This window comes from Dromaius novaehollandiae, chromosome 5 (assembly GCF_036370855.1).
Source record: "Dromaius novaehollandiae isolate bDroNov1 chromosome 5, bDroNov1.hap1, whole genome shotgun sequence".
Classification (NCBI taxonomy): domain Eukaryota; kingdom Metazoa; phylum Chordata; class Aves; order Casuariiformes; family Dromaiidae; genus Dromaius; species Dromaius novaehollandiae.
The window spans coordinates 15,045,077-15,069,185 of NC_088102.1; the positions used below are offsets into that span (position 1 = coordinate 15,045,077).

The following is a 24,109-nucleotide window of genomic DNA, read 5'->3' on the forward strand; positions in this document are numbered from 1 at the left end:
CGGCCGGGGCAGCAGCGCGGCTCGGAGCGCGGCCGCGCAGCGCCGCCGGCCCGGCAGCCGCGGCCCCCGGGGCCGCCGCGGCCGCGCTCGGGGGAAGCTTCGCCGCGCGGGAGGATGCGGGTTTCCCCCCCGGCCCCCCCTTTGCTCCTGGCACTCAGCGCTCCCGGGAAGCAGCGCTGCACAAAGCGCGGCGCCGATCCGCGCGTGTGCTCGAGTTGGTGCGTGTGTGAGTGTGTGAGTGCGAGTGGTGCTTCTTGTTCTCTTGCAGGGTACAATGTTAAAAAGCCACCGCTAGTCGCCCCCAGTGCTCCTACTCTCTGGGTCTTTTTGTCTCTAGTGCAGATTAAACGTCACGTCCGCACTTGAACTTGAATTTTATCCCATTGTACAGAGGCAGCCCCAGCCATAGAGAGACAGAGCGCTCCCAGAGAACCAGGACTCCGCCATCTTCACATTGCAATATATAATAGTAATAGCCAGCACCAGCCCAGCTGCACTGGGGGCTTCCTTCCTTCCAGTCCCGGTGCCAGGCGAGGGGGGAAGAGTGCAAAGTGGTGCAGGAGCACTGGCAATCCAAAAGCACCAGGGCAAAGCAGTGCCACTTGAACTGGGAAAGAGGAGACACAGTTTTGGCTACCCCTTTTCAAAAAAATTATATGTATATCTACCCAGCAAGGGTCAATCTCTGAAAAACAATTTTTTGGCAATTTTTTTTGTGTGTGGGCAATCCCAATTCCAGTACTTTTTTGATATTCCTGCTTCTTTTTTGATTTTTTTTATTTTTATTTTTACCCTCCTGGTGGAAAAGCGCACTTGCCAATTTGCCAAGCACTCTGGAAAGAGGGAAAGAGAAAAGTGTCACTGGCGGTGCATATCCTCCTAAGTTCAAGAAGAGATTTGGAAGTCCAAGTGGCAGCAGCAGTGGAGAAAAGACAGAGTGTTTGAAAGAGAAAAAGCAGAGCGAGAAAGCTTTTTCCTGATGATGATGATGATGATGATTTTTAATTGAGAGGGCATCCCAGCTAGTGCACCACAACAGCGACAGAAAGGAGGTCTTTTTTTTCCTTTTATTTTTTGAAAGAAGAAGAAGTCGATAAAGAAGAAGAAGAAGAAAGAGGAAAAAAAAAGAGGAGGATCGCCCCCCCGACACATCTCCCCAGACCAGTGCAGCTCTCCAGGCGATGCCAGTGTAAATGCCAGGGCAATGTCCCGTCGCAAGCAGGGAAACCCGCAGCACTTGTCACAAAGAGAGATTATCACACGTAAGTTTGAACTTGGAACCAGACCGAGCCGAAATCAAGGAGCAAAATTAGAGAAGGGGAGGAAGCGGGGGGGGGGGGGGGGGGGGAGTCCAGGAGAAACCAAAGCTGGTAAATGACTTCAGAGAGAGGGAGAGGAACGGGGAATTAAAGAGGGGAGGGGGGTGCGCGGCTCGGGGGGATGGGCTGGGGGTGGAGGGGGGGAGAAGCCCGAAGTTTGCCGTGAATTTGCAGCGGTGCGGAGGTGAGGCGGGCGGCGGGCGGCGGGCGCTGCCGGCGGGGAGCGCGGCGGGCGCGGGGCTGCCCCGGGGAGCGCGGCGGGCGCGGAGCGGAGCGGGGGGGCGAACCGGCCGCGCTGCCCCGCCGCTCGGCCCCGCTCCCCGCTCCGGGGGCAGCGCGGAGCGGTGGGAAAAGTTGGCCGGGCGCAGCGCGGCGGCGTGACAGCCGGGGCGGGCGGCGGGGGGCAGCGCAGCGGCCGGGGGAGGCGGTGGGAAGCGCATGGAGGCGGCCGGGGCGGAGCGGGCCGGGCTGGCCGCGGCGGGGCCGCGGGGCGCGGGCGGGCGGGCGGGCTGCAGCCCTGCCCGGCCCAGGTGCATCGCCGGGGGGTGGCTCTGCTCTCCTGCAAGGCGGCGGGGGGGAGGAGGAGGTCGGACGGGGCTGGGGGCCGGGCGGGGGCTGCGGAGGGGCTGGGGGCGTCTGCCGGCAGGGGGAGGGCGCGGGGGGAGCCGAGGCGGCGGACGGAGCTGCGGGGCACGAAGCGGGGGCCGGGCAGCGGCGGCGGCTCCGGCGCTGGGGCAGGAGCGGAGGCTGCACTTTGCCGCCGCTCCCATTGTCGAATGAAAACACACACACACCCCCTCCCCAAAACCGAAAGAAAAAGAAAAGCGGAGGGAGGGAAGGAGGACCCCCCCAGCATCCCCCGCCTCCCCCTTCCCCACCCCCAAAACCTCGGGAGAGGGGGGAGCGCCGGCAGCGCAGCCGGGGGCAGCTCCCCGCGCCGGGCGCCCCGCTCCGCCGCTCCCGGCCCCACGGGGGGAGCCGCCGCCGGGCGCGGGCTGGGGGGAGGCGGCGCGTTACCCTCCGAAAAATCCTTAGTACCGGACCGGGGCGGGGGGGGGTTGAACGACCCGCCGCGGGGAGGCCGGGGGGGGGGGGCGGAGGCCGCGGCGGCCCCGCTCCCCGCCGGGAAGGCGGCCGGGCCCTCCTGGAGACGTCCGCAAGTTGCTGTGCTGCGGGGGGCGGCGGCGCGCACGGAGCCGGTCCGGGGCTGAGCCTCAGCCGCGGCGGATCCGAATATTTATGTTCAGATTTTAAAGAATTTAAATAAATAAATAAAATATTCCCCCGGCTTCTCTCCCCTCCCCTGAAAGCCAAGAATAGGAGCCATCTGCCAGGAGCATTTGGTGCTTGCGGGCTCCTCTCTTTCTTTGTTACCGGTGATAAATTTCTGTTTGTAAGATTTCCTTGGGAATCGATATATATATATATATATTTTTTTTTCCACCTCCTGCGAGTTTTTTTTTTCTTTTCGTAGGGGAGGGCTGTGGGGGGACGTTTCGGCTCCCGAAATTTCAATTTCTTTCGCTCTGGCTTTCCTTTTTTTTTTTGGTGTGCTCCTTTATTTTTAACCCGTTCCTCCCTCCCCCCCCCCCCCCCCCCGCCACCTCCAGCCCATCAGCTGGTGGAACACAAATGAAGATGCATCTGGTATTCAGCTCTCTTTCGGGGGGAGAGTGTTTTTAATTCATTGTTATTTTGGAGCCAGATTTGCATCACCATAAAAGGTGGATCTCCCCCCCCCCCCCACTCCTCCCCTTCGTTAATTGCATTTTGTTTTTAACCATCCGGTTTGGAAAATGAGTTTCCCTTTTTGTTGGTGGCTTATTTTTTTCCTTTCTTTTTCCTCTTTTTTTAATAAGAAAAGTATCAGCAACCCAAACACTCTGAATCGCCCTGTGCAATTTCTCCTACTTCTTTCCCCTCTCAGTTGCGAGGAGATGTGGGGTGTTGAAAGGGGGTGTGCGGAAAATCTGGTTTGTTGCGCGCATCTGAATTTGTTTAAAGGGGTGAAACATTTCTGTTCTTGCTGCTGTTGCTGTTGGGGGGGGGAGGTGGGGTGGAGAAGAGAGCCAGGTAGGTTTGTGCTTCCAATTTGATCTCGATTTGCGACCGCTTTGCGTGGAAGCGAGTGCCGAGGCAGCGCGGCGCGGCGCGCGGGGCCGCGGGGGTAGCGGGAGGCCGGGGATGGAGAGCGGAGCGGCGCGCAGCTGCCCTCCCTCCCGCTCCTCTTTATCTGCCTCTCCATCCTGAGGAAGCTTGGCGGAGAAATCAGGCTGCATACTGAGCAGGGGCAGCAAAAAACGAAGGTATCCCTGGGAGGGGGGTGGGAGCTGCGGGGGGGCCGCGGTTGGGGCTGGGGGCGCAGGACGCGCGGGCAGGTTCGCACAGGCGCCGGCCCCAGCTGCAGGCGGCGGAGGGGGTGTCGCAGTGCCCGGGAAGGTGTAATCCGGGGGGGCGGGGGGGACAAGCAGCCCAGGGAGGCTGCTCTCCTCTGCAAGGGGGAGTTTGCAAAGTACCATTGCAACGGAATAGGAAGCCAAAACACTTGCAACAAAATAAATCCAACCCCAAGCCAAGCCAAGCCCCCAAAGCTGGGATGAATTGATACTGTTTTGTGAAATCTTGCATTTATGTCATGTTTAGCTTTGGCTTTTTTTTTTTTTTTTTTTTTTTTCCATTCCCCTTTCCCTCTCTCCCTTTTTGGCATCTGTCAGGAGAGTTGCATTTCAGGATGGATTGGAGGTCTGTGCCAGGCAAGAAAAGAGATAGGGAGAGGGAGATGGGGAGAGAGAGAAAAAGAGAAAGCTTTTCTGACACTGCTTAGCTGGAGTTTATTAGGTTTCATGCTCTTGGTGTTCAGAGAAACGTTTAGATCCTGAGTGTAAGACAAACAAACACAAAAAGCAGAGAAACTGCAATGTAGTTGTGCTGCAGACTTCCAGGGGCTCATTAGCACAGTGGTCTTTTAAGACTGCAAAGCTGAGTGGCCTGTTTGTCCTTGCCAGGCTCACCCAGGCAGCCCTGTAATGGATGCATGTGCAGGACAAAAAGGGGGGGAAAGACATGGAGAGAAAAGAGCAGCTCCGGACCTTTCTTCAGTGCTGGTGGACAGAACAAACTTGGTAGCTGTGCTCACTTAAATGGGTGGACAAAGCAAAAAGCGCGGTTAGGTAGAAAGGAGGCTGTGGTGGAGAGCTGCTCTGTGCAAAGGAACATTAGTTTGGTTTGATTCAAACTGCTGATTTTCCAGCTTAAAATCTTTTTTTTTCCCTTTTTTTTTTAAACTTGAGAAATCTGTTTTCAAACTAGTCCTGCATTTTACATTTGAAGGAAATGTGAAAGGCGAGAGAGCATGTGAAAAGCTTGCTCCTAGCAGTTTTGCAGAAGGCGGCAAAGCAAGAACATTCTGTACAGCAGCAGCAAAGATTGGGAGGGAAAGGCACAGTAAAATCCTGCAATTCCAGATAGCCAGGTTTCCAAAGGAGACCCTTCAGTACCTGGTCAACAGGTTCCCTAGGAAGAGTAAAAATTTGCTTTATCAGTTCTTATTTGCACATTAAAAATAAAAGGAAACAGCAACATTTTTTGCATGTCGAAGTTTTTGCAAATTGCTTCAAGGAACTTCACTTAAAATGCATTTAGCTTTAGTGCAATTAATGCACTTTTTCCTATGGAAAAGAAAAACTAATCAACTCTCATACAAAAGAGAATGTAAGCTGTTACTAAAGAATTAGAGAGGAAATTATTTTGGAGATGGCTTCTTTTTTCATAATACCCACATAGTTTGTACATATAGAAAAGCCTAACATGTTTTTAAAAGACATTACATGTGTCGGCTTTAAATAGGTCAGGAAAAAAAGGGTTACGTTCTGGTGATTTTCAGGTTGCCTTTTATTTGAATATATTTGTATTGGACTCATAGGATAAAAAATATACTGGCATATTTTCATAGTTTTCTGGTCTTTTAAAATTATTAAAAAAAACCCTGATGCCGAGTAACTAGATTGTGGAACTAGATTGCTTAGTCCTTCCTGGTTGATTTGCTTGGTGGCTTAAATAGATGTACAGCCGGTGAGAAATCATTTTGCATTTTTTGCTGGTCGGCAGATGCAGAGCATATTTTGTCAGGCTTATTTAAATATTGAGAAATAAAAGTCTTAAACATTTTACAACCTGGCGGTGTTTAACAGGAACGGCTGGAGCCCTTGTCTTGTGCAAAATGTATGTTTCTCTGTAGAAGAAAGGGTCGTCTTGTGGCGTATTTGACAATAATTATGACTTAGTGGAGTGCGCACTCGTCAGAGTAGTACAAATTATTGATATCAGTTACTGACTTAAGTTGACACCTCTTCTCCTGCTCTTCCCAGAGCCGGGCTTGCCGCTCGCGTATCGTTTCAGTTCAAAATGCCGCGCACAAGACATTTATTTCTCTTGCACGTTTCCTATCTAGATTGCTTCGCGCTCGGTGTTGTTTGTTGATATAAAATACTTTCCAAAATAAACTTTGCTGGCTTTTCGGTGCCTCGCAAGCCTGCGCGGTGGCCCCGGCTGTAAGTGGCGGGTGTTGGCGACTAGGGGGAGCTCGTAGCCTGTCTCATGCAGGGGCTGGCTCAGCCCTGCTGGCGCTGCTGCCTGCGATGCTCTACCCTAGGAAATAATAGCTACAGCTGAGACAGTTTACGCTGCTGTAAAATGTTTTCAGTGTAAAGTTGTAGTATTGATTTTCATGCGAAGATCTATATAGTGCTAGCTGAGAGAGGGGCTGCAAGTGAGACACGTCTATTTTTAGCTGAATCGCGGCTGATTAATCGACTCCGGCAGACAGGAGTTTTTAATTAAAATTATTTTTTAACAATGCCTTTTATTGTCAGCATATAATGTTTAAATTCTCAATTTGTTGTTGTCAGATAGTGATTGGGGTAGTGATACCTGTATGTGAGGGTGTCTCTGTGCGTGGGGGAAAAGCCCATCTACATCCATTTGTGTGTTTGCAGTGGACATAAAACCCCAGAGCAAGGAAGCTGGACTTGTAGGAGAAAGTGTGTCCAGCAGCAAAGCAGACACACACACACACGATTTGCTGTGCTTGCATGTCAGAAAGCTCCATGGACCCCTGCCGAGGGTATCCGATACTGGATAGTTTGCCGCACTTTGAGCCTCAGGTCCTTTTAACGAAAACCCCGCAGTTCTCGTAAATGAAAATAAGTCTTTTTTTCTGAAGAAACAAACACAAAATCACACATGTCATTTCGAAGTTGCTGTTGAATAGCTCGTAGGCTGCTCTTCCCCAGGGCTTGTGCTGTTCTCCGTTCCTGTCTGGTCGTGCGCCGTGGATGGACGTTCGTGGGACGCTTTCTTGCCCAAACATATAATTTCGTGGCATGCACATAGCATGCTTTGATCCCTGCGTGTCGGGCAGAAGGTTTGCTTCACCCAGTCCGAGAAATTCATCGAGTTAGGGTGTTGCTAACATGGTAAAAGTGTATTCTTATTTTTAGGGTACAGTATGTGGATGAAGGTTATCCCGTGACAGGAAAACATGCTTCTTTCTAACCTGAAAGAGAAATAAATTAGGTCAGACAAAAGATCAGGGCTGTCATCAACTGTACAAAAACCCTTCACTCTTGAGCAGAGAGGGCCAGCAATTTATCTGATGATTTCTCTACTTCATTTAATGTTCGAATTGAGCTCCTTGGGAGCATATAGACAGCAGCCAGCTGCTCTGGCAGACCTGCGAGATGGAGAGCACGGCGTCTCCGCTGCCGGTGATGCTCTCCCCCTCCAGCTGCGAGGAGAGCCGCCCTTCTCCCCTCCTGAAATCTCAAAACTTTTGCCGATTGTGGCTTCGCTTCCCTTCCCCGACCATTGACTTTTGCTAAGAGGAGCAGCGGTGCCCGTCTCCTCCTCCCCGCGCGCGCACACGCTCCCTTCCTCCCGCACCCTCCTCTGCATCCCAGCCGGCCCGCTCGCCGGGGCTGAGGCCCGTCGGGGAGGCCTCCCCCGGGAGACGCGCTGCACCAAAACCTGCCAGGGCTTCTCCTGCTTTCAGGCGCGCTGCCGCAGTGCAGCGGTTTCGTCCAGGTTGCTCTGCGCCCCGTGCTCGCATCAGGTGTCCATCGAGTTCGGTCTTGCCTTGGTAGCCTCAAGAGAAAGTGCGTGGAAAAATAAACGGTGGCTGGGGGTGTTTCTGCCTGCTTTAAAGTTAGCGATACTGCAAAAGCACCTGGTGAAGTATCAGCATTGAATGTAGATCGCTTTATATATATGTATCTTTTTAATGACGGAGGAAAAAGGCATCAATAACAGCACGCGCTGATAAATGTGTGATTCATTCAGCTGCTTGTACTACAGCACCTTCCTCTTTTGTGTTTATTTACTTTCTTAAAATGCCTCTGTGCAGGCTGCACACCGTTCCCCTGCACCCACGGCTGCGAGCCTCGGCGGCAGCTGGGTGTTCAGCAGCTGAACATCACTTACAGTCGCTTGCTGCTCTCCCTCCCAAAAAGCTGCTGCCTGCTCGGTACTGCAGACCCTTGCTGGAGCTTTAAGTAACGGCTTTTTTTTTTTTCCTCCCAAAGAATATATAAAAAATGCCTAAAGCAGGCTATTCGAAAACAAATTAAAGCAGAGGGACACACTTCATGCGTTGCAGGCACACGCTGGCAGAAGGGGGTTAGAAGAATATCATCATTTTACTGGCAAAAGTGACACCAGATCGGGGATTTGATTAATGGTGCAGCATTCACAGGGACTTAGTTCTGTATTTTTGACATATGCAAGTCTTTTGTGTAGTTGCCTCAGTGCAAGAAATTCTGATTTTTTTTTTCCTGGAGCAGCTGATAATTTGTGTCTGTGCGGGATATGCCCAAGGTACTTTCCGAAGACTAAGCGCTAGACAGCACAGTATAAAAAAGAAATCCAAAGTTAAGGGAGAGGGAAAAAAAACACTGGTTTACTTAACTTTTTTATGACCCCTTTTACTAAGCCACTGGAATAAGCCATAAATTTGCTGAATGTTGCAATGAATATGCTTCAATGAAAGTTAAAAAATGGCTTAAGAGAATTGTATATGAGCAACAGTGCTTTATACACAATCGAGAAGCACAGTCTCTTCTGAGACTGATATTTAAAAAAGGAACAGAGTTGTTGTGTGTTTAATACGCGTTCAAAACTAATTGCTTAATTTTGATCATGCCTTTTAAATCTTGGGGTAAGAATCTGTGATTCAGATATTCTCTTCTAAGCCAGTTAAAAGACTGTACCAAAATACCGCTCCTTTGCCTTTTGTGGTACCGAGTGCTTTTTTCTCCCCTTGCTTGTCATTTAGTTTTAAATAAAACAAATCTATTCACTTGGGAACAAAGAGTGCTTTTATATCACATCATTGCATTGCATTTTATCTGGGGAGATTTACGGCTTCTGCAGTCTATAGAAGAGCCTGTGCATTTTACGCTCTCAAAAGCCGTAAATATTTTTTTATGAACGTATAGTTTACTTAAGAGGAGACACGCCACTCCCTTCCGAAATGCCGTGCGTCGTTTCTGATGAAACCGCGTCTGGCAAATGTTTGGGATTCGAGGGGATTCTTGGATATTCTTGGCTTTTGTTCTGCTTGGGTCCGGCGTTGCCACTGAGCCGTCCCCCTTCTCGCTTTCCCCTTCCCCCTTTCCTTTAGGCTTGCGGCGGAGTTTGCTGCGTCTCAGGTGCGTGCTGGGGCCGAGCTGCTTCCAGAGCGGCTCAGGACGCTTCTGCAGCGCGGCCTCGGCCAGCGACCCCCTCGCTCGCAGCCGCGGCGTTCGCCAGCGCGCCGGGGCGCGCGAAGGGGCTGCTGCCCGCCGGCCGGCCGTGGGGATGCACGGGGCCTCGGCGCCCCCCTGCCCCTGCGGCCCGCTGCGGCCAGGTGCGCAGCAGAGCCCCCCCGGCTCCGGCGCAGCGTCCGGCCCCGCGGCGCGTTGCCCTTTCTGCCCGGCGCCGGCTTTGTGCACTGCGAGTGACGCGGAGCCGCCGGCCCCGTTTTGGCCCTCTGAGTGAGTTGCCGTCCTCGCTTTCGGCCAGCGCAGCCTCGGACTTTTTTTTTTTTAAACTACGAGCAATTGTTTTTCAGTCCTCCGGATCAGAAAAATTAAACATCAATGGCAAATAAGCAGTGTCTCTTAATGCCGAATGTGGTGCCGCTTGTAGACACAAACTGGATTCTGCACCTTGCAGCTGCAGAAAGGGGCCTGGGAGCAGGTTATTGATGAACTTAGGCGGCAAGGAGCTGCGTCACCTGCTCTCAGAAGTGTTAGTCTTTGTGCAGCTTGGATCCTGACACCGATCTCTTTGATAACCCAGCTAGAGAGTGTGTGATCGGAGCTATTTCCGTTAAGCATGTTGATGTTACAGTAAATGTGACATGTGGGTGTTGATTGAAGGGACATCATTTTCAAGCCTGCTTTGGGCAACACCCTGAAGAATGAGCCCCGGGTTTGTGCTCCCTCGCCAGCGAGGCTGAGCCGCACGAGGACTGGGGTCGCTTTCCAGGCGGCGGTGGTGGTGCCCGGAGGATGTTGCAGTCGTTGCACATGTGTGCCGGGCCACGGCCGGGTGCGAGAGGGGCGAGGGAGCCCCGGCTCGGCTTGGAGAAGGGCAGCTGGAGGGGTTGGTGGGTGCTTGGTTTGCGTGGGGACGGCGGGCGCGGGGCCCTGCTGCGGCGCTGGTGCAGTGCCGCTGAGCCCCACGTTGTCGGTCTGTGGCCGAGCTGCGGGGGCCGAGCGCGGGGAGGCCGTCCGACCCGCAGCGCTTTGGCCCAGGACCAACCCCTTCCCTCTCCCCCTTTCTCTGCCTCCCTTTGATACCGTGTGAAGGGGAAAAACAAGAAAGAGAATAGGCTGATGACTGTTCGTTTTCTTTGAACCTTTGGCTCTGCAGTACAATAAAAATACAAGAAAAGAAATTTCCGCTACTTGGACCCAGCCTCAACCGAAGCCTGGGAACAAGCGTCTACGGGTTTGTCTTTTGAGGCTTTCGAGATGATTTTTAATAACACCGTCTTTGTCACTATTAATGAGTATGATTTTGAGACATTTGACGGGCAGCGAGTGCTTAGCGGGCCCATTTCTTCTAATATTGGGTGCAAGAACATTGTGCGCGTGGGGCGCGTGCTGCAATGATGCCACCGTGCTGGGACGGGAGGGCTGGTGGCTCTGCGGCAGGACCTTTACGGAGTTACGACCGTCGTATCCCCCATCTTGGCATGGTGGACGGAGCGCTCCGAGATACAGCTTAGAGTCCAGCCGGCAAGCGTGATGCTTTTCGATGTAAGGCAAATAATTTACCTGGTCCAGCTGCACAAATACCATGGCGCCATCGGGTGACAGCAGCGTCGCTGATGTCCCCCCGTGAAGCCCGTCCCTGGTGCTCGGCGCGCACCGTGGGGAGGCACCGCAGAGCGGGTCGGAGGCTTCCCTGGTGCTGGGAAGGTGCTGGGCACACCTTAGCGCACCTGGGAGAGCCATGGCATGGCTCCGGGCTGGAAATAGCTCGTTTGCATTTTTTCCCTTTCCCACATAAGGGAGATGAGATGTTTTCCAGTCTCCTTTTTTTTGTATGGCTTGATTTTTCCTTCTTAAAATTAAATAAATAAATAAATGCTCAGGAGGAAACACCCTCCTCCCCCTAAACCCTGCTACCAACAAACAGAAATAAAACCACAGAGTTAAATTCAAATAATGTGAAGCGACTCATTTTAAACCCACAGACACAAGTGGAGTCAGAACTTTAGATTGAGACTGGCCTAAATTGCCCTGTTGGTATTAAAGGACTCCTTAAACAGCGTAAGATCTTGGCTGTTGTATTAACCAGGCATGACCCGATGCGTTATGGGCTGGACTTCCAGGCTTTTTTCTCTTTTCCTTTGTGGGTTTTAAATCTCTCCTGTAATGTTATTTGAATGTAGGTTTTTAATGGCTTAATTGAGTTGTCAATAGGAAGCCTTTTCTTTTTTTTATTCTGAGTAAAAAAATGCAAATTGACATGGATAAAATGTATTTGAAGATCTATTCAGTATTTTGTTTTTCATTCTTTTTATGTCTGTTTTCCACCTCCCGAATGAGGGAATATAATATGGCTTTTGCATTGTTAGGTATACGGCTGGTCTCATGCTTGATGATTTATTAAGCTAAAATCAGAAACCAAGCCGAGTAAAAAACTTTGATACTTTGGAACCCAATTACTACCGATCACGAGGGCTCCGTGTACCGAGAAAACGAAAAGCTGATTTTCGGCGATGTGAAGACTGCCAAAATATGAAGGAATACCAGATGTTATTTTAAAAAAGTGCCATTGCAGAGTCCTTGGAAAGAGAGAGTGAGAGAGTGTAAGTGAATAGGCATATGTGGATTTAACTAATATTCAAATGAACTGTAGAACTGAAAAGAAAGAATTCTCAACAGTTTAGCTGTTGAAGCCTCCTTCATGTTTCCACAGACGCATGGTCAGGACCCTTATCAAATGCAGCAGTTTTGCTATGTTTTCTGAAAGGCACAATTTAAATCACAAGGAAGGAAAAAAAAAAAAAACTCCTCACATCAAAAAGATAATAAAGTTGAGATCTGTGCTTTTCTTTTTATTTGTTATATATATGCCAAAATTCAGCCTTTGTAATTTGAGAGACACACTTTAATCTGAAAGCTTTACAGGAATGCTACGTGAAACTAGTAACAAGCATTTTCCCCCCTCTGCCACTTTTATTCCTTATGACCCTTGGTTCAGTTCCTATTTTCATGTTGTCTTTTCCAGCTCTTTGTCCCGTCTCCCATGTGTGTATGCGCGTGCGTGTGTCTCCGTGTGTGGGTTATTTTTTTTTTAATATTTTGACACTCTGCTCCCCCTGAATAGGAATTCTTCCTAGAAATAGTGCGCACATTTCTAAAGGACCCTTTTCACAGTCCTTTTCTTTTGGCTCTAAAATGATGTATATGTAATTGGTAATTAAAGGTGCAAGCTCTCTTCAATATAAACAATATTGCTCAATGTTAGATCATTAAAGGGAACCGAAGCACTAAATAATTACCTTTTGCATTGTGACACACTGTTCACAGACATCCGCTCTCTTCCTGGCAGTGCCTGTTCAGCACAGGGTTGTGGTTAAATTTTCACTAAGGCAGGGCATCTTTTCATAAAATAAATTGGTGAATTAATTATGTAGTATTGTCTTCAAACTCCCTTTAAACTTAGATTAAGGGGAAAAAGGTAATTAATGGTTTTCAGAAGGGGTATTAGGCTTTGTGTTTGGTAACCTTGTTGCGAATTAGTTTCAGGAGCTCGAGCCTTCCTGTGCCCATCTTCGTTTCCAGAAGGATGGTTCGTGCTCGGGCACCTCCTCGGGTCCTTTTCCCACTGCTGCTGGTGCTGCTGCTTGGTATTCTGCTGTTAGTGAGCTCTGATGCAACTTGTAACACAGCTGGTAGATACGCTAATCAATTATTTATTCTGGAAGGGAAAAACAGGGGGCGATTCTTTTTCTAAACTGTCTTTTGCAAAGCTCAACCATTTTTTTGCTGCCAGGTAATATATTTCACCTTCCACCTCGTCGCTTTTCTATGTGCTTTTTTGCAATTTGCTAAACACCAGGACAAGAGTCCTTTTGTTTTCGGCCAGGAGGAGGACGCAGGTCTGGGTTATGACATCTGTTTAGCTCAGTTTTACTTCTTTGAGATACTGCTTTCTCCAAGAAATTCATAAGCAAACCGTTGGCGCTAATAGACAACATTTTTTCCTACTGTTCTTTTAATCCTGATTCGATTATAGGTTTCACTCACTGATTTACGCACTGTTAGTTCCTCTGTTTTGTTCAGCCCAAATCCTGTAGTCCTTTCGGAGGCAAAACAGCCTTAGGCAAAAGTCAGTGGAAATTTTGCCTGAGTAAAGACCAAGGTTTGTATGATTTGGCAGTTACACAGTAGAACAAGAGAAAACAAACCAAAAAACACATTTTGCCCCTGAAATGGATTGTGATTCATAATTATTTTATACTGTAAGAATTATCTACAAAATACCCATTAAAAAAACAAGCACTGCACGTGATTAATTGTGAAATGAGAAGTTACTTATTTCTTAGAAACTGATCCAGGTCACTCAGAAATGCTTTCTGAATCTTTTGAGGGTAATTGTATGAAATCCATCAGGTTCATGGGCAAGATTCATACAAAAACTTTTAATAACCTATGCAGCAACTGTATAGGTATTTTGCATCAGGCAAATGAGCGGAAGATTTAAGGTTCAGCCCATATTCCAGTATATTAAATAAGTGCCTCATTCTTTCTCCCACTATATATGCTTTAGAAACCCCTTAACTTCTCATTAGACCATATCCTGCTTACCTTACTCTTGCAAATGGTTTGCCATAGCTCGTGCTAACGGGTAGCCCTTTAACCTTGCTGCTGTCTTTGTAAAGGGACAAGGTGGTACTATTTTTGTATGCTGCAGGGAGCCTGATCCTGCTTCTTCAGAGCTCTGAGGTACTTCTCCCCCTGCTTTCCCCCTCTCACTGAAATCAAAGGAGAGGTCTCAGTGCATAAGATTTGCTGAATGGGGTCTTTGCCAGGTGGTGGGGAGATGCCGTGGGAATGAGAAGGCGGGATACGAAAAGAGGAACCGTTTCAGAAAGCGACTCGGGGCTCAAACGTTTGCAAAATGGCTCTTTGCTGATATTCTTGCAGTGCTGGCAGCAGTGGGAAGGAGCTGTCAGGAAAGCTATGCCAGGTCAGCCTTTCCATTTTGTTTCAGGCAGGCTTGGTTGCAAAATATATTGAAATCATTATGGGAGAGCGGAAAAGCTGAAAAATACAAGAAAGATCTAATCAGGCTTGGCTTCTTTTGGGGGGAGGCTGGGCCTCTTGTGATGCATCCTTCAGAGTCTGTGAACATTCAAAGCAATCTCTCTCTCTTCTCCCCTCGTCCCTTTCCTCCCTTTCTTCTTGTCCATGTAAAGCAGAGGCTGACCATGTGGAACCGGCAATCGCCGACGAGGATGAGAGCCTGGCAATAGCAGAGCCGGGTGGCATCAGCATCGCCGCAGGCGGGACAGACCCCGACTTGTTAACCTGTGGACAGTGTCAGATGAACTTCCCGCTGGGAGACATCTTGGTTTTTATAGAGCACAAGAGAAAACAGTGCAATGGCACTGGTGGTGCCTGCTATGAAAAGAGCATGGATAAGAGCAGCCCTCCCCCCTCCTCACGCGCCGAGCTCAGGAAAGTGTCAGAGCCAGTGGAAATCGGGATCCAAGTCACACCCGATGAAGAAGACCGTCTTCTCACGCCTACAAAAGGAATTTGCCCCAAGCAGGAGAACATTGCAGGTACAGCATGTTTTACACTCAATCAACTGCCTAGGTAATCTTTTAACAAGAGCCCTCTAGAAAGTGCCATGAAACGGAGGCTTCAGTCGCAGGTCTTTAGAGGAGCCATCAGTCTGGAGGACCCTCACGGCCACACAGGGCTCAGCAGGGCGGCTCACCCCACGTTGAATTCAGGGTAGCTCCCTATCTGTGCAGAACAGGTGTCTGAGAGAGAGGACTCCTCATCTTCTGCGATAGCAAAGATCCAGCCTGTACACATAGGAAAAAGCACGAGGTTGGGATCAGAGAAGCCATTTCAGGAGTGTCCTTAGGCAGGTAGCTGCAGTGGAGGGATAGGAGAATTGGGTGATACACTGAGTTCAATCCATTGTGGATACCCTGTGTAACACTCAGAGCCAGTGGGAAGGGCCAAATCCCAACCCTGCTGAAGTCAATGGAGAAATCTCGTTGGCTCTAGTGGGAAGAAGATTTGGTTCCAAGGGCTGAAGTGGGACTTCATTGAGTCCTTGCTTGTTCCTTCTGCCGAGGGTAGGTTTCAGCTTCCTTGTCTGAACTACTGACGGTGCCACCTATCCTGGGTCTCTGCAGGTTGCTGGAACTGGGTGGGGGACTCTTCCATTCAAATGCATGCCCCAGATGGGGCTTTAGAAAGGGGAGACGAGAGCACGAGCTGGCCTGAGTGAGCAAATTATGGGCATTTCTTTTTCTAAAACTCCTGGGCATCTTAGAGAAATTGGGTGTGTAGGTTACAGTTGCTCCAAGGCAACTGTAACGTGGTGTAGTTAACATTTACTCAGCAGATCCCCAGTGGTCTCGCTGATGGGCAAGCAGGTGATGGTATCTACCTGGGTGAGCTGTTCTGAAACGGCTCCTGCAGAGCGCACAGTGTGGGCAGCTTCCGGCTCACAGAGCGTTTCTTCTCTCTGCAGCCGTGTACTCCTCTGCAGCATGGTACGCACTGCTCATGCTGGGCCTAAGGAAGGCTGTGCTCCCTGCTAGAGACTGGGCTTTTTATATTACACAGCAGGATATCCCCTCAGCCTGGCCTTTTTGTTCAAGTGAGCTATATCCCTCCCGTACAGAATACCAGTGGTAAATTGTCACTGCTGTCACCCTTCCAATTTCTCCAGGAATTTTCATATGGGATTAGAGGGTCCAGGGTCCTGCCTGTAGTAGAGGTGTACCCCAGGGGGATCCACAGAAGGCCTGCACTAGTTACACGCATGGTGGCAGAACCTCTCTTTACAATTGAAGTTTAAGAGTTTTCCTGCTTTTACCATTGGAGGTCTCTGATTCAGTCCCCCTCATCTATCATGGGCTTAGCCATCAGGAAAAGGAAGATCTGGGATCTGAACTGCTGCAGTCTTCAGATCCCCCAGATCTCCCCTCTTAGGAGAGTGCGTATGCAACCCATTGACTAGGCTGTTGTCTTCTATGAGTCCTTCGTGGGTGCAGTCACCATCTTGGCGTGGGAAGGCTGGTAGCTTTGGGGGCATTAGAAGTGGCAGCATCCATTGTAGCATTATAAGCAGCCCTGCTGTAAGGCCTGACCCCGTCCTTTCCTTGTCCTTTGGCTGTTGTGAATGTGTTTCCTGGCAGACATGACTCCTTTACGGTAAAGCAGCTTTCTGAGGTCTAGATTTCCTTCCCGATTGATGGGAGCAGAAGTATTGAGGACCTTCTTCTTCAGTCTGCTGAAGGCATCCTGCATGGTGCTGAGCACTCTCAACAGTTGGTGGTCTCTGTGCAAGCCGATGGTGCTCAGCCCTTGCAGATGCCCAGTGCTTAGCAAGGTTGGCCCTGAAGACTTATGCTGTAGCCGTAGCCCAGATCTCATTTCTTATTAATCTGTGCCCAAGTGCAGTTGATAATGCAACACCTCAATAGCTATACCTAGCTCAGAGGCTGTCGTCCAGGGTCTGTGGCTCAACACCAGTGTGACTAGTGCATTTGCCACGCAATTCACTGGGAGGGGGGTGGGACATTCACATGTGGAAAAGGCATAAAAAAAAATAAAAAGCCAATTCGGAGCACCTAATCTCTTTCACACTAAACTGAATATCAAATGAAAATATGTATGAAAGATTTTGACTTGACAAAAATAAAAGAGTTTATCATTTGATTGGCATTTTCTCAGCAGTCCATGGAGATAGGGACATCCACTAAATAGTGCAGTAATAATGCTTTCTCAATTAGGAGCCCAGCTCCGAGATAAAAAGGTGTAGTGTCCTTCCATATTTTTTTTTTTAATAGCAGCAGATAGTTTTCAATAGTAGGATAAAAGCTTCACATTACAGCCATGGAGGGTAGCCATGAAAAACCCACAGAAGTCATTCACTGGAAAGGCTTTAGTGGGATATACCAAACCCCTTATTTATATTTCAATAGAAAGGCTTTCTGCATTAGCCAAGAAAATCAGAATCTGCATTTAACATTAAAGGTATTTCCCAGTGAGCGGCTGTAGAGCATTGTTGTTAGATTTGTTAAAAAAAGAGACTAAATACGATTTCATAAAAGGGAAACTTAATCTCTAAGGCAGCTTTCTCCCACCCCGCCACCCCCTCCCTTTATTTTTTTATTTTTTTGGTAATAATGCAACAGCCTACAGTATTTTTACTTCATATGTGACGAAAGATATTCTTAGCCTTTCTGTACTGCGACAGGAAGAATGAATTTCTTTATTCCACCAAGAAATATGTAAAATAATCCCTTAGAAGTATGGGGAGATATGTTTGTTCAAAGCATTTAAAATGTTATTTTAATCAAAGGCACAAAACACTCTACATGCTGTGTCAGCTAAAGGAGACCATTACATTTTAACAGCAAATCATGCTCTTTTTCCCCCTCCTAGCTAGCCTCCCCCCACTTTGAAACTAACTTTTTTTATTAAATAAAAAGGAGAAAAAGATTAAAGAATAAAAAAAAAACTTCAGTGGCTCAAATGTATAAAGTAATTTAATATGGTGGAAGCATTAATTATTTTAGCTTAATTGAATTCTGAGGACTGCAGTAGTTGCATTTTTGTAGACAAGCTCTGTTTATTATTTCTTTGTGTAGATTAACAGTAAAGGAAACATAGATAACTTTCAGTTATTTATTGTAAAATAAATGTGTCAATTCATGTGTAAAGCAAGCTGTTCAAAGATAATTGAGTCTTTATATTTGAAGAGGGAAACCAGAAATCACCCACTCGCCACCCCAGCTCCCTGAAATACGCTGCCACTGCTGCTGCCCTCAAATAGGTTTCAGCTACTCTCCTTGATCTTGTGTTATTTTTGTAGACCTCCTTACTCGGTTGAAATGATTTGTGCGGCCTTCTGCTGTGTGACTAAGCCGCAAAACGTTACAGCTTCCCATAGCTGAGTGTAGCAAGGGTAAGACAAGCGCTGAGCCGGGCTTTGCCATAGCACCTTCCTTCCCTCTGGGCGTGAGGGTGCTTCACGTGGTGCCCCGGGATGCAGCACCTCGCAGAACACTAACTCTGACGCAGGTTGCTCTGGCGTTGTGAGGTGTTTCCTTCTTTCCTTCTTTCTTTCTTCTTGATAACTCCTCTTACCTGGTCACTGAGTCCCTCTTGACCCGGTGGCAGGACTCGTGTTGCTGAGAGGGAGGCAGGTAGATCTCAGGAATCTGCAAGAATCTGCACATGCGCAGTGCAAATCTCCAACTGACGTGTCTAGATTTCGGCGGAGACAAAGGCAACTTTATCTCCTCCATCAGCTTTTAAAGACCTTCTGATAATGAAGTCTGTAATCTTTCCCTGACTTCTAACTTGCAAATCCAAGTTTTTCAAGGCACTTTAATGTAGTTACCCCTGTCCATAAGGTATGTGGTAGTACGTTACCTGGCGCTATGAGGACGTGACTTGCTTAGGAGCAGTTTGTCCTGTAAAGCTTTGTTCAAAATTGGCTGACCTGTCTGAAAATCAGTTCTCCCTCTCGTACAGAGGCATATGTATCGAGCAAATGCACCAGATTGTTGCACAGCAAAATAAAATAAGGCCAGTGAATTAGCTAGGAGTTACCAGTCACTGCTTCTTTTTCTTTATCAGTGGCAGATATTTTGGAAAGCCTGATTACCGTTATATTTTATAACTCTTTTTAACTTTCATGTTTGTGAGATCTTCGGCATGATCAGTTGACCAGTTCTGGTGGAAGAAGGCCCCAGAGGGGTGGCTTCCGTTGTCCTTTGATGGTGGGTATCTCTTGTCCTCCTCTAGGCTCTGCTGGGTTAGCTGGTCACCAGTCTGTTCACTAGCAGGGTTCTGTGAAATAGTCCAGATTAAAGAAAAAAAAAAAATGGTCTGCTTGTTTTAAACCCTGGATTAGTTGACAGAGCCCAGGCAATGAGCAGAGGAGCCGCTAAACCGTCAGAGCAGAGGGGCAGGGGACCTTGAAATGAAGAGAAGGGAGCCTCCACTGGGGACAGGGCCCACTTAGATCAGATCTTCTCCAGCTTCACTGGTTCATCTGATCATCACCTTTTTCTGTGCTGTGGGCAGCTTACCCTCCCAGACAGATAGCCAGAGCAGCAGCGGAGATTCATTAAGACGGCAGAGTTAATTTCTGCAGAGACAGTGCTAGGAAAGGGAAGGGAGTTGATTTGAATTCCTCATTCATCCAGTCCGGGCCGCCAATGCTGGGCTCCATACATTATGTACTTGAACTAGATGTGCATCGTGAAAAAAGGCTCCCTGTCAGACGCAGGATTTAACTGCAACCCCTGCTCCATGAATGTTCATTTCAGGCTTTTGAATGGTAAAACTGCCAGTGAGAGAAACTAAATAACTCGTATGTGCTGGAAGCCGGAGATAAACACCGCCGTAGGTTGCCATGAAATAGGCTATTTGATATATTTAGAATTGTTATTTTTCTCCAAATTAAGATTAGTTAAATCCATGTGTGTTGTGTGAGTGATTGTTAACTCAATGGCATGGATTATCCTTTTTTCAAATCATGACAGCTAATTATTATTGCTGTCTACTCTGAGACATTCACTTACAATGTACCATTATGGACCCGTGCGCCCATATTAACTGTAGGACTCAAGACAGCCATCGTGATGCCTTCACACTCGAGGGAAGGAAAATGCTCGCCGAAAAACCCCGAGCTTGATCGCTGGAGATGTCAGGCAGGTTGGGAACAGGTGGCCTGAGCGGTGCCGAGCTGGCAAGAGGCACTGGAAACCAGTCAGCGTTGGCCGCGCTTCCCTTTCCCAAGCCTGCTGTGGCACCTGATCCTGCCACCGGTAGCTCTTCAGTACGGTAGTTCTAGCAGGACTAATTTGTCAAAGTGAGGCTAGGAAAAATGCTACGTAGGAAAGAAGAGGCTTCCAGAAATATGTGGTAACAGAGCCTGCGAAACTTGGGTTACAGTTGAAATCCTTTTTGTGAGGTTTTTCCAGGCTTGTTTCTTCTCTCGCTCTGCCCGGTTTTGCCTACTATCAGCGAAGCTACCTGGCCTCCTCCGCCGTGTGGGAGATGAGAATCGGCAGCTTTATCGGGTATTTAGCAATGTGTTTTGCTAATTGGTGTACCTGAGCAACGTGGGGGGGGACCAGGCAGGGATGTGCGGGTGGGGAGGTTTCAGCCTCAACTCCTCTGAGAGCAGGGTTTGCTGCGGTTTAATGAACTGAGCCGTTTGCCTCTGGAGACCTCAGTTGAGGTCTTGACTTGGGTCGCGAGGAGAAAAACAAGTCGGGTGATCTCATCCACAGCCCTGTTTGTGCACATCGCCGCGCGGTGCCAGATAAGGCATGTCGGAGGCACCCGGCTCCCGCCCGAGAGGCAGAGCGGGCCGCGTGGGGTTGCCCCGCAGGCGGGGGGGCTCCAGCCCCGGCCGACATTGCACGGCCACCGCCATGGTGGCTGCTGCTGCTTCGAGGGGACGTTTCCAGAGCAAGGGGCAGCGGGAGCTGCAGCAAGAGTGGCAGACTGAAGTTTTGAGCCTGCCAGCGAGACTGGACGGAGAGGCGCGCGGGTCTGCTCCGCGCGCCGGGGGGTGCGCCCTGTGCCAGCCGCTGCTGAGCCAGGAGATGACGTGCGAGGCAGGGCGAGCGCGATGCTCCGCGGTGAGCGGCGTTCCTGGAAGTTGGCTGCCGCTGGCCAGGCCAGCTGCTCTGCAGGACGCCGAAGCCTCTCGCCTCGCGTTTCCATGCGTCTGGCTGGGGGAGGAGTGACGGCGCTCCTGAGGGACGTATTTCTGCTCCTGACTGCTGGCGATGCCCGTGGGTGGGGACAGGGTGGGAGAAACGTGGGGGAAACACAACTGAACACAGCGTGGCAGCCCTGCATCCTTTCCCTCTGCGAGGGCATGTGCAGGCACTGCCACCCTGTCCCGAATTCCAGGCGCGCACATGTATCTCTATGGCTCTCATGCCGGCACTTTGCTGTGAGCAGGTAGTTGCACAAGGGAATCACGGACGGCCCCAGAGCAGCCCTTGCTGCAGAGGGGCCTCGTCCGTGTGCCACGGTTTGGGGTCTCCTGCAAAGACACCAGTAAGGCCAGTAGTAATCCCGGGAAGAGTTAAAGGTGAGAAACCTGCGTATTATGAAACCCTTTTTTTCCCCTTGCTTGAACTGCACCGCACCCATGTGGCGTGGCTCCAACGTTGGCCGTTCAGCCCTTGGTTCCCAGCTCCCCCCAGGGTGCCGGCCGCCCTCCCCACTGCGGTTTCGCCTGGGCACTGCTCCCGGCGTGTGCGCAGCCCCTGCCCTGCTCCCAGCCCTGCCGCTCCAGACACAGAGACATCTGCGATAGTCAAGTGTGAAATCAATCACACAGGATTTTAAAAACAGACTAAAAAACGTTGAGGAATGTTATGCCCTCAATTCTCCCTGCCGTTTTTTGTTTTGTTTTTTCGCTCCTCTCACCCTCTTGTTTTTCAAAGTTATTTTCTGCGCTCCACTGCAGTTAGCCGAGCTCCCACGAAACAGGGACAGCTGAGTAACGGTGCAGGAGGAGGGGTGGCCGACGGCCGCCCGCGAGGGGTCCGGCTCGCCTCGCTCTGCTCCTCGTTCATCTTGGTGCAGCTCCCCTGAAACTGGTGGTGTGGTGCCAAACGGAGTGGGTCGCGCAAGCAGGCACTTGCCCCCAGCACACTTGCGAGCGCGCGGGGTGCCGAGGTGGAAGAAGAGAGCTCCCTGCTATTATTTTTCTTTCTCTCTAATCTCACTTAGTTATAGTCATCTTAGGTTTTACTTGTGACAATACTAGGTAAAACCTTTTCGACAGAAGTGCCATTTTTCAGGCTGATGAGAGAAGATTTAAGAAGGTCACTCAGTACACAGGGCCAGCTTCTTTTCGCTCTGAATGTATCCTGGGTAACTCTGTAAGAGCAACATTTATACACTTGTGTCAGATGTGCACTGCTGTTACTCTTGTTTAATTCAGTGAAATGACTCCCGATGTTTTCAGCAGTAGAGCCAAATCAGAATGCCACCCAACAAAGTGTTTCTTTGCCTTTTTGGGGACCTCTTATGAAATTACTTGGGCCATGTGGGAGACCAGAGAGCATGTGTATTTCTCTGATAATTGTTGGTATGGAAAGATAGGTAGAGTTTTAGTGAACATATGATGCTAAATGATGAAAAGGCACTGGTCAGCTGGTAATTAGTCATTTTTCCTGATAATTTTGCAAGCAACTGTCAGAAACAAAATAAAAGCAGTGCCCAGTTATCATATAGACTAGCTTTGGCATTTGTTTTGATGTGACTAATAAGAATAGACTTGAATGCTTCATGGGGTATTGACTGCAAGAAGGGAGTTTGCATGAGTTTGTAGGGAATTTTTATGCTGAAATCTAACAAAAGGAAAGGCAGTTGTTTGGAAGTATTATAATGTGGAAAAGCTGGCCTATAAATACAAAAAGTTGCTGTTACTCTCCTAAGGTGAATGAATATTTAAAGGCACAAAAAAAGGTTGCTTTGCCTTAGCAGGACAGAAGTGCTGCTATAGCGCGAGGTAGCCTCGCTTTATGTCTTTTCTATGCACTGTTTTGCTTTCTCAGCCCATGTTTGAACTGCGCTGCCTATACACACAGTGACCAAATCGGCTGTGACATAAAGGTTGAACCTTTCTAGTTTTTTTTTGAGATTGGAACATTTTTCTATCATAGCTGGAGAAAAAAAAAAAACTGAAGTAATCATACTTTTTGTAGAAGAAAGGCTTGGATTTCTTTGTCATGTCACATAACTTCAAAGGGCATAGATCTGGGGCTGAGTTTCAGCTCTGGCTTTGGTGGCCGAGTGGGAAGATGGGAGAGCGGAGGGTGAGAAATAGAGGCGAGAGGCAAGGTATAGAGATGAAACTGTTTCTTAACGGGCAGCCCAGGGAAGCTGGGCAGCTCTCTGCTTGGGAGACGCGTGCGCTCACTTCAGCGAGAGCATCGTTTCCAGCCTGGTTCCTTCTCCCGGTTCCCTCCCACCCTCCAAGTGGTAATTGGTGGGCTGTGCAGTATAAATGTTAAAAAAAAAAAAAAAAAGAAAGAAGTGGGTGGGTGGGGTATCTAGGGATTTGGTGTCTAAGCTCAGGAGTTAAGCCGGAAATCCCAGAGATGTAATGAAAACAAAACGGACTTTTCACTCGCGCTGTGGCATTCTGGCAGTGAGAACGCTTTCGTGAGCCAATGTTTTCATTGTAGGTTTTCTCGAGAGAAGTAGTGGAAACGAATCGTTAACCCCTTAACAGGAATAAATGCGGTTGCTGCAGCACGGAGAGCAGAGCGTGCTTGGCTCTCCGTTGCCACGTTGGAGAGCTTGGGGGTGTGTGTGTGTTTGTGTGCAGTGGGGAAGGTGGGGTAGATACCGCTTGTAAGAAGTTTAATAATCTTAATGGCAGATGTGAAGTGGTTACTTAGTGGTTGTTTTTTCCTCTTTGCATGTATGCCTTTGCACGAAGATTCAAGCATGATCAGCACAAACCACTGCGGAGCCCGACAACTCTTAAACTTGCTTTCCCTTGCTCCTCTGTTCCGGCATTTAGCAGTGTATTTCTTGAGTGAGAAAAGGGGGACACTACTCTTTGGTCCCTCAGCAGAGTCATAAAAGCTACAGATGGAGAAGACCTACCAAGTAGCAGATCCCAGTTTTCTTGGAAAGTGGAAGTGCAGGACGTGTGTGTGTCGCAGGCAGGCTACGTATATGTCTTTAAATGTCCAACGGCCGGGATGGGATTCAGCATTACAGGAGTAAGCCCCTTCATTGAAAATTGAGGGTTTGGAGGAGGAAGGGAGATGGGAGTGATTAATCTAATTTAACTTAACAGCCACTTTCAGTGAAGAGATTGTGTACCTCTGTCCTCCCGGCTATGATTAGACTGCACTTTATTTTGATACTTTATTTCACCTTTTGATCATGGCTGGCACTTACCATATTTCTCTCTCCACACTCTCGTTAGGGTCTTTCATCTACCTGTATTCTTGCAAGCAGCACAGAGCATCAGCCCCTGCT

General features: G+C 49.0%; 1 protein-coding gene across 5 annotated transcripts in view; it reads left to right on the forward strand.

Annotated features, from left to right (window-relative positions):
* The first annotated feature begins 230 nt into the window (after positions 1 to 230).
* BCL11B (BCL11 transcription factor B) overlaps positions 231 to 24,109 on the forward strand; it is a 96,704-nt gene continuing 72,825 nt past the window's right edge. The window contains exons 1-2 of one of the 5 annotated variants that reach the window (XM_026111335.2): positions 231 to 1,262; positions 14,293 to 14,661. In XM_026111335.2, the coding sequence (XP_025967120.1) occupies positions 1,205 to 1,262; positions 14,293 to 14,661 (427 nt within the window). In that variant the 5' untranslated portion in view covers positions 231 to 1,204. The remainder of the gene's footprint in view (positions 1,263 to 14,292; positions 14,662 to 24,109) is intronic. The other 4 variants (XM_026111336.2, XM_026111337.2, XM_026111338.2 and 1 more) reach the window with 4 other exon arrangements.